Genomic DNA, 10,574 nt, shown 5'->3' with positions numbered 1-10,574 from the left:
TATTTGTCTGTAGTTTAATGTGAGCAGCACTAATCAAAAGCATATGTCAATTCCACGCTCTTCGCCATGGTGTCACCTGATATCTTAATCTGTCCCTGCAACAGAATGATGTCCCACTTGGCTCCTCATAAGTGCTTCAGTTCCAGCTGAACTCTGTTCAAGGTGAAATCACCACATGTAACATGTAAAGCCTGTGAAACATTTTACTGATCTCCGGTTTGCTTTCACAACTTTATTTTAGTCTTTTCTAAATCTTTCTCTTCTATTGTTTGTTTCCCCAAAAAAATTCTTAAAGTTGAACTCAGGGTGATGATGTCACCACTGGAGTTTGTCCAGATGAAGTCATGGCAGCTGATCACTTTCAGATGTGAGCGATTTACTGTTACATTCGATACACTCTTAGGCTTCAACCTCAGGCTGAACTAGGTAAACAGAAAACAGCATAATAAGTCATTAAAGAGTGACACGTGTCCGACACTCAGACAGAGAGCAACATTTTAGCAAGAATGAGGTCAAGATAAATTGAGGCTGACGTTCGTATGAGGGATGTTGAGATCTGTCAATTCATGAAGGAAAACAAGAATTTTTGAGATTTTAAAATAGTGCTAACGTTGAGGTAAAAATGGATGTATTTGTGTGTGTGTGTGTGTGTATGCGTGCATTTTTGTGAATTTAAATCAGAGGTCAGTATGTTTACTTTTTTTTTTTTTTATCCAAACCTGCTGAAGCCCTGGCATTTTTCCTGTGGGCAGCAATAATAATCACAACACTATACAGACAAAGACACTAACAATAATAATAAAATAAAATAAAAAACATTTCAAATTTAAGCTAATGGCTTAAAGACAAGACTATTGACTATGACAAGACTATGTTCCAGGACAGAAGCCAGACAGGTATTTTCTCGACACATTAGAACTCGTCCATAATTATGCTCAAGCTTGACTTTGAGAAACACTAACTTTCAGCCATATGAAGATCAGTCCAGTGTCAACCACCATGGAATTTTGTAAAAATATATAGTCAGTGCCTAAAATGGAGAAATATTACAGTGATACAATGAAAACTCGTGGAGCTCACTAAAGATGCGCCAATTTCCTCAGTGGGGTCTAATTATTTCCATAAAGCATATGAAATAGTAACAACAATGTTTTGTCTGCAGTACATTTCCAAAATAAACAGTGTTGTCCTTTAGTATTAGTAATATGCCTCAATATTTGTGGAGAAAGCAGCGTCTGTTCCAAGAAAAGGAGCAGGTGTATTTGGAGCTGCAATGAATCATTTGGCCTCAGGAGGGCGCACGCAGAAATTGTCTGAAAATGAAATAGATTTTGAAGTAAATGTTATGTCGGTGCTGTGTAATTTTAACACCTGCTGGGACAAGAAAAATATAAAGAAGCGTAAGCGTGAATAAGTCACACCCGTTGATGACATTTGATGAGTAAGTTACGTTCAATCTAAAGTGAGTGTGCATGTGCGTGCGTGCGTGCGCTCGCGCGCGCGCTCAGCCTCACTGACTCACTCTTGTCTTCTCTCGGATGCTTCAGGAGCTCGCAGCTTTGTCTCGGTAGGTGATCCGGTTTCTTTTTTTTACTTTATTTTATCCTTTATACTTGCACATTCGATGCTTCAGCGTGCTATGTCCGCTTCTCACCAAGTTAACGGACTAAGTTTACCCCGACCGCAGCGCGTAGAAGTGCGTCGGAAACAACCAGAGAACGAGTTATTCAACGTCAGTTTCGTCAGCTGAGCTACTTATCGCACAAGTCACTTCTCTCGCACCATCCGAACGCCCTTTTCACGGTTGTAAATTAGGATAATAAAAATCATTTCAAGTCGTGTCTGTCCGAGGTGAGCATGTCGAATAACTCCATTTTTAAAATCAGACACCTTTTGAATACGTGTGATTTAACTGTTAACGAATGATTTAACCTACTCAGTCAACGATCCCAATATGATTTTAAATGCAAATCAATGTTAAGGTAAAACTAAATGGTCAAATAAACTTACTTACAATATTCACATTCAGTGAATATTGTTTATTTTTCGTTTTTTTTTAGTTTAGTTTAGTTAGTTTCGTTTTCTTACTTCTTAGTTTTCAATTGCACCGAGCAGCGTTGTGTTTTGAATTTGGCATGTCGACGTCTGTAGCTTGGCTCTCAGAGGTGCCCTGCAGTTTGTTACCTCTGTGTGACAGTGATCGGAGGCACATTCATTTGTAACTCCAGCTATAACTGTATTATGAATCTGATCAAGGCACTGAGGGGCGAAGTTGCCTGGCATCCAAAGAAACAACTTGTGCAAATGGTTTTACAAAACACCATCATTAACACTAAACGCTTGTGTGACCTTTCCCTCACATCTCAAGTACGTTTTAGGATCGAAGGTCGCCTTTTGTTATCACCAGCCATCTGGATTAAACGTCTATGTGACGAGTGAGTCCTTGGTTTTCCCCTGACACTACATACATTGACTTGCTGACACCTAAACCACACGGATGGATGCTTTTGGTGTCAAACTTTATTGTGGCAAAAAGGCCAAAAATGAACATGGTAAGGGGCAGAACAAAGATGTAATTTATTGAGCAGTCATGATTCACAAATTTGCAGAATATGATATCTGTATCAATGGAGGATCATTTTAGCCTGAAGTATCTCTCTGTGTATTATGACTTCCAGCCAAAATATAGTCATGTATGGGAAGTGGTTTTGTTTTCATTGTATGTTGTTAATGTGGGCCTCGAGTTTGACACTTGGCTTTAGATGCTCCAGTTCACATAAATCCAAATTGAATCACATTGCATTATTGGGCTCTTCTGGGGAAGTAATCGTTGCTGTTCCTCCACTTTTACAATAGTGTCCTTTGAGTAGGAATTTAAGAAGAATAATTTGAGTAGAGACATGTTTTATTACTTAAACTGCTCACATGTTCCAAGAGTCAGCATAGGCATATGGGGTCAAGGGCTCCACACTTTGAGAGAGGATGAAGAGCTCAGAGAAGAACCAGTGATCCTCCACATCAGGAGAAACACGTTTTTTAGGAATGCTTCCAGGATGGCTCCTTGGTGAGTTACACTGGGCAAGTTTCAATGGAAAGAGGTGCTGCTGCTGATGCTGATGCTGATCTAAGACATGGCCTAGGAACTCTGCTATTCAGAGGAGCTGAAGGAGGATTCTGGGGAGAAGGAAGTCTTGGCCTCACTGCGGTCGCTGCATCTGACCTTAGTGAACACGTTGAAGCGATGGATGAATGTACTCAGATTATATTTGCCTTCTCATACAATGTCTTGGAGAGCTTGTTGATCACAGTGCTCATGGCCTCTATGAAGGCCCTGTCAATCACCGGCTCCTGTAACGTCAGCAGATAATGGAGCATGCCTGTTCCGCAAAACTGCTTGGCCAGGATCTTTATGACCTCTTTGCTGCTGCTCCTCAGGTTCTGTCTGTTTGGACAGAATCCACCGGTGAGGCTGATTCCTACCATGGTCTGGTTCACCAGGAGCTTGGTGTGAGTGTCCCAGTCCACTGGACAGACGACTTTGAAGGCGTCACATTTCGTCAGCACTCGGACCGTCAGCAGGATGACGAACAACCTGAGGTCATTGTTGCTGTCATCCTGCAATGGGAGCTGTTTTTTCGCCAGCTCTGACGGAACTCTGTGTTGCAATTTAGCAACCATGCCATCCATGCTGTTACCCTTCGGGACGATTGACAATCAGTTTGGTCCTGCAGCGTGGTGGAGAGCTGCTGTCATTTCTTAAAGCTCTCTCTGAAACCTTGGCCCCGTTTCTTCTTGTGCCTCATTATATCACGAATGCAGCTTTTATGTGTGATGTCATCAGCATTTGCAATATTTCAAAGTTGTTTTTCTCTGTTGGACATCTGTATAAAAGCCAACTGTAGGCTTGATGTACTGTTTTTTTGAGTGAGACTTCCCAATTCTAGAAAAGGAAGATGTTACATACAGTTTGTAAATTGACCTGAATGAATGACTACTAGTCCTCTTCATGAAAGTACCAATAAAACTGGATGGTAGTTAAGTCCCCCAGTTTTATTTAAGACATCCGGTTCACATGCAGTTGATGCTCTAAGTTACAAAATGAAAAATATTAGTTAGTTATTTCCACAGTTACTGCTCCCTGAAGTACTTTACAATAACCTTAAAAAAAGCAGGAACCAGAATAAAGTGGACATCTAAACAGTAAAATACTGACAATAAACCCAGAAAATACTCAAGATTTTTATACTCGAAGATGCAGTATAATAATATTAATAATATCAGTGCTTGATTTGTGTTCAAACTAGGGCTTGGACTTCAAGAAATGCATTTTGATTCATTAATTGCAGACAATTAATTGAGTTAACTCAATTGATCAACTTCCTTTTACAACTTTTCCAGGTGCACCTCATTGTGAAATGTGGAATGTCATAACCCAGACATCCGCGCTGAAGGATACCAAATGAGATTGTGCTGATGGATGGAAATTTTACACTTCAAAAACTTCAGGACGGTTTAAACCATTTGGGATTTTAAATCACATCAGAAAAACCTACAGATAAGAACTAATAAAATAAAAATAAAATACTAAAATAAAATAAAAATACTAACATACTTTCAGTCAATCGATTTATTATCTGCTCAGCCCTTAGCATCCTATACAGTTGAGACACATACTCGACATTATCAGACAGACACAGCCACTAGCTTGAGCCAGAATAAAGCAACAAGATAAAGCTGTTGTTGATTCTGTTCAAATCAGTCTCAACAAAGCAATAATAAAATCAGCAGGATTTAATTGAAGAGTCAAAGCAAGTATAAATGAGAAATACATGATGCAAGAGTAGTTGAAACTAAGTGGATAAAAGTGAATTCTAAGGGTGGTGAGTAAGTGAGTTTGCATTGTTACCATCGCCCGATTCTTAACCTGCCCTTTGACCCACTAACTGAAAGACCTCCACAAACCCCTTAAAACAGGACAGAGTGACTTACAAGCAGAGGCTCTAGAATTGATGTACCACCTGGCAGTTGTGACAGTCTGTTTCTTTACCCTCTATTTTAAGCATTATGTACCTAGCAAACACTATTAAAATCAATTATCGTGTTTCTATTTAATGTCAAAATAACACAAAAGCTATAATACCTCACCAACTGTACGGCTTTCACTCTGACACTAATTCGCAGTGTCACATTAAAGCAGAATGCAGAGGTGTGTTGTGTTACATCGTCAGCAGTGACTCTCACAGCGGCCGACACAAAACACACAGTCAGTGTTCTTTAGCTTTCAAGAGCTACAGAGGAGGACGTTTGTTTTTCAGATGCAAATGTGTCATTCATGCCATATTTGCTGATAGGTGTGATATATGTGTGAGCTCGGGATGATGCATTGAACAAGACTCTTATCATGACTTGAGATTTTCAGGAAATAAATGTTACGGCAAAACAAAAAGAAGTAAAAACACGTTTTTAAATGTCATGTGTTGTACATTATACCCCCAAAACATGCCATTTTTTTCCTCTGTAATGAGGTGCAATGAAGTAGCTAAGATCATGTTCAGTTAAATGGAATTAGAATATATATGATGGAAATTCGATTAACAGCATTTAAAACATTACAACCTGATGACACGGTTCATTTGCGATAAAGCAAGGCTAACAGTATCACAATGATGTCACAGCGCTGGCTCCTCTTAAATCTACATTGTGAACACCAGCAGTGCTTTTATGGAAAAGACCTCAATATATCTATTTCTTATTCACGTGTCATGAGACAAGGTGCAGTGTCTCATGGGTATGTCTATCAAACACAGCTGCCATTAACCCCCCTCTACACTCTGCTATCTCAGTCCTATGGCAATGAGAAAACTAAAATTGGCTGAGGAGACCAAACACATTCCCTAGCTAGAGTGCGGCTAGACCAATCTTTCTGCTTCACAGTCTCTGCAGGACCACTGGACTTGGCCATCAGTTCCCCCGACAGATGTTGTAGGTCCGAAAACTTGTGACTGGTCATCACTACTGTTCGCTTTATTCTGACACTGATGCGCTGAGCAGGGATCCCATTTTCAGGGCAACATGTCCCATCAGATGCACTAGTCAGTTCTCATTCACAAAGGCTGGATTGTAGCATACGACGGCAGAGCACACACAAATCTGGGACCATGGTTCTCAGAAGAATGTAATTACCACATGAATAAGACAAATAGATGTCAGAAATGTGGCAGAGACTTTAGAGTTTGTGTAACCATCCAGTCTCTTCGTGGCCATATAATCAGAGAATTCACAGGGTGCTGTAATAGCAAGTCTCCAGCGAGTTCAAAAATGAATGTGTCAGAAGGGAGTTGTTGACCAACACCCAGAAGAACGGTGAGGCTCTCAGTCATAGTTGTTTATTTGTTGTTATTATGAGGCAGCGTTGCTGGATTTTAATAAATTCTAAATGGATTTGAGGAAGCCAGCCAGATAACTTCTTGAGTTCATGGTGGACACCTTTTTAAACTGAGCTTTCTCTCCTTTTGTCTTTCCATCAGCACTCCCATACTCTCATCCTCCAGCTGCCAACACAAGTGGAATCTTTCAATCCCCTTTAATATTCAGGTTAATCTGATTATGAAGATTTCCTCAGCAACAGTCCAACATCAATGACGGCCAAGATGGACACTCCCTTCTACCACGACGACTCCCCCAGCGTCCACAGCTTCAGCCAGTTTGCGGAATATGATCGTTACCCGGGAAACAAGATGCTAATGAATAAGAAGGCCATGACGATGGCAGGCGGCCATCACTTCTCCGGGGGTGGTGCCAGCTCAGCAGGAGGGCGGGGGCCAAATCTCAACAACCTGGGGCTTGTTGGTGGCAGCTCGCTGATGACCACATCTACACCCACGGGAACATCCTCTAGTGACATGAACCTGCTGAAACTGGCATCTCCAGACCTGGAACATTTGATCATCCAGTCCAACCAGGGCCTGGTTACCACCAGCCCGGTGCCTAACACCAACAACCCTTTCATGTACCGCAGCCAAGCTACTAATGAGCAAGAAGGTTTTGCTGACGGATTTGTCAAAGCTCTCGCCGACCTTCACAAGCAGAACCAGCTCGTGGGAGGATCCATGTCGCCTTCTTCTTCTGCTAACAGCCTGCAGGCGTCCTACCAGAGGAATCTGATGTCTGCCAGTGACATGCCCATCTATACTAACCTCAGCAGCTACAACGCCGCGCAGATGGGCTATCCAGGAGGCCAGATGACGTACGGGGGAGGCTCTGCCCATATTGGAGGGTCTCAGAACCACAGCAGGACCCTTGATGCTCCACAGACTGTTCCTGAAGTACCCCATCCAGCAGGAGACCCCACATCCCCTCCTTCTCTGTCTCCAATTGATCTTGAAACACAAGAACGCATCAAAGCCGAGCGCAAAAAGCTGCGCAATCGCATTGCTGCATCCAAGTGTCGAAAGCGAAAACTGGAGCGTATCTCGCGACTGGAAGAAAAAGTCAAGGTTCTGAAGAGTCAGAACTCAGACTTGGCCTCAACTGCAGCGATGCTGAGAGAGCAAGTTGCCACATTGAAACAAAAAGTCATGAGTCATGTGACCAATGGTTGTCAGATTGCAGTGAGCACAGGCCACAAGTCTGGAGGAGGAAGGGGAGGGAGCAGTGGAGGGAGTGAGGATTCCAACTGCTGAGGACTCTACAGATCCATGGAGGGAAAAAACAACAAGACGATAACAATTTGGGAATTTAGGGTGAGCTGTCCACTGAAGCTTCATAAACTCAGTGTGAAAGAGAGAGAGAGAGACACTCACCAAGCAGACCAAGAGGGAGCCTGAAGAGGACAAGAGGGATCGATCCCAGGACGATGACATGTGATAACCTGCAACAGATCAAGTGTCTGTTCATGGAGGAAAGAGTTTGTACTGTACTTGTTCATTAAAAGAGGAACTTGTCATTGAAAGGTTTCTCTCGGACCCCATGACTCACTGCTTTGATTCAAGAACCCAATACATCCTCAGGTCTGAATCAGTCGGATTCCAGAACAACTATCTAAATGACAATCAAATTCATGTCTGACATCTTTTTCCATCGCTTCTTTACAATCGTGTTTAAAGTGCATTAGCATTTTCTCTCGCAATCGTCTCTTCATTGACAGCTGTGCAACTCCAAACTTTTCCATCAATTTGTATAAATGTCATCCAACAGCAAAAAAGACAAACTGTTTCTTAAACGACTGTAAAGGGAAATGGCCAGATGTTGAAAGGCAAGGGAACATTTTGGAATGACATTTCACATACTGTAGATCACATGTGTTGAATGTCTGTGATGATAGATCACTAACACAGCTCCATGAAAAACACAAAACAAGTTAGTTAAAATTCACTCTTCTCTTCTATTTCCTTGTTGCTTTTTTCCCCAAAGTTAATGAATCTTTGCAACTACAATTAATGCGACCCGTTAATGAAAGATTAAAAAATACACTAAGTATTATTCTGAACGTGGGCAAAGATAATACCATATTTAAAGATGTGTATGTGCTGAAGAAGCCATTGAAAGCTACAAACTTTGGCAGACAGTCCTTTTAGTACTGAAGATGAAGTGGAGGTATTTGCGATTATTTTGAAAATGAGTTATATGGTACACAAATATGTATATATAGAGTACATATTCTGAACAAAGAGTTGAAAGGCTGTGTTGGGTGTCCGGATGATTCAGTTGTAAATACAGAGGGTCTGCCTTTATATTGAAAAATGAACTTTAAACGTTAAAACCTGTAAATATTTTTTTATTCTTCATACACAACAGTGATTTGAGCTCCATGGGATGGCAGCCAGACCTTTAAAGACTTTTTAAAGAACCTTTAAAGAACGGAGCAGCTTTCAAGTATTAGTTTAAGAAGGATTTTGAATTTCATGTCAGGTTGTGAAATTGAAGGTAGAGATATTACCCACTAAGCACAGACACTGCTCATAGAGAACATTCTGTGAGTATTATGAGGCTGCTGTTAAATGTTTTTAATTATTCATTACTCCTCATCATCTATTTAGTTTACTTTAAAATGTTATTGTGAAAATGGAGCACAAAAAAATGTTGATATCTGTTGTGACAACAAAATCTCTGTGCCTCTGTGGCTCAGCAGGCGTGAACAGATATATGGATGATTTAAGCAGCAGAACACAGATCAAACACAGCTGCAAGCTTTCTGAACACAATGTGAGTGCAAATGTAGATCTAAACAAGTGCACTGAATCTGGATCTGGGAAAAAAAGAAACGAAACAAAAATTTAGCATAGCCCTCTTGACTGATCTGTTGCAGTGCAATATGGGACCCAGTGGTATGACTGGGAGGTGGGCTTTAACTGGCAGGGCCATTTATACATAGTTATATTGAGGTCCTATGGCCGCTGACCTCAAGTCTCACAGTTCTGATTGACAGGATCTTCACCCTTCAGATGTGTTTTTATCCATTTGCAAAACTAGCTTCAAAAGTATTACTGCTATGTTGAGAAAATGACTGTCCAGAGCCGTTCTTTTTTTTTAAGCAGCTCTTCTTGGTCCTAAGCTTTTCTGGACATTGTCATTGGGAGCTCTGCAGTTCCCAGCCAGAGGAAAGATCATGCATCCCAAACCGTTCCTGACTGTTGCCATAGGAACACTACACAGATAATAATGAATTTGTCTTCATCTTTGAGTATCTTTTGTGACGTCTTGTGTCTCTGATGAGTTTTTTTTGTACAAATCTATAAAAAATGTTTAACACTGTTCTGGTGTGTGAACGCAATATTTGTATTTATTTTGTTATTCCAGATGTGTCGTATTTCTTTGCACTGTTCTGTTGTGTTAATATATTGGAGTTTAATAATATCATTGATGATGAACACACCTGCTGCCACTGGTTTCGTTTGTGTCTATTCACAGTTGTGATCCTCCATCGTTACTGCAGTGACTCAGATGTTAGCACAGATGTTTATCGCTCTGCTGACCGGACCAGACAACACACCACACAGAGTCAGCCAAAGAACCATGTTCAGTCCTTGTTGGCCTTGATAAAAAGGCTGTTTCAGAGAAAAGCCTATTTAGTCAGTTTAAATAATGAAACCGACTAAGGTTACTGTACAAGCTCAACAATACGCAAATACACAAGTAGCAGAAACTGAAAATTTGTTTGTTTTTTGAAGCTGCTTCACCTCTGAACGGCAGCAGAATCTGTGCCAGCGAATGGTGAATGTGAGTCAGCAGTGCTAATGATGGTGTTTTTGAAAATCCCTCAATGACACTTGAATCACTCTGTCATCAGTTGAACACTCAGGTCGGCCTCAAACCTGCGGCTGGTGTGTGAGGTAATGAAGGTTGAAATGATAAGTGGGCACTGATGTTCTTGTCGGTGTTGGTCTTGAGAGGCAGTTCGCTCTTTTATGGCCGGTGAATTTATTACATTCTCGGATTTATGGCAGCAGTGGTTCCTGCTTTTTTTTATATACTTAATTTGTTACCTCTAGTCCATCAGGTGTGTGGTGTATTGAGGTAGAAGTGAATGAAGGTGAACGGTCTCCTATGTACAATGGAGACAACAAGAACTCCAA

General features: G+C 41.1%; 1 protein-coding gene across 4 annotated transcripts; it reads left to right on the top strand.

Annotated features, from left to right (window-relative positions):
• The first annotated feature begins 1,357 nt into the window (after positions 1-1,357).
• On the top strand, positions 1,358-9,959 carry june (JunE proto-oncogene, AP-1 transcription factor subunit). 4 transcript variants are annotated; one of them, XM_053854095.1, is made up of 3 exons: positions 1,425-1,441; positions 1,548-1,567; positions 6,528-9,959. In XM_053854095.1, the coding sequence occupies exon 3, from the start codon at positions 6,639-6,641 to the stop codon at positions 7,680-7,682; it is 1,044 nt and encodes a 347-aa protein (XP_053710070.1). In that variant the 5' UTR covers positions 1,425-1,441; positions 1,548-1,567; positions 6,528-6,638; the 3' UTR covers positions 7,683-9,959. The 4 variants fall into 4 exon arrangements, with proteins under 4 accessions (XP_053710072.1, XP_053710070.1, XP_053710073.1 ...); XM_053854097.1 differs by lacking the exon at positions 1,548-1,567 and having other exon boundaries at positions 1,358-1,441; XM_053854098.1 differs by lacking the exons at positions 1,425-1,441; positions 1,548-1,567 and adding an exon at positions 3,015-4,880.
• The last annotated feature ends 615 nt before the right edge of the window (positions 9,960-10,574 follow it).

The sequence above is a fragment of the Synchiropus splendidus genome, chromosome 1 (assembly GCF_027744825.2).
Source record: "Synchiropus splendidus isolate RoL2022-P1 chromosome 1, RoL_Sspl_1.0, whole genome shotgun sequence".
In the NCBI taxonomy this organism is placed as follows: Eukaryota; Metazoa; Chordata; class Actinopteri; order Syngnathiformes; family Callionymidae; genus Synchiropus; species Synchiropus splendidus.
This window is presented reverse-complemented; position numbering and strand designations above follow the sequence as displayed.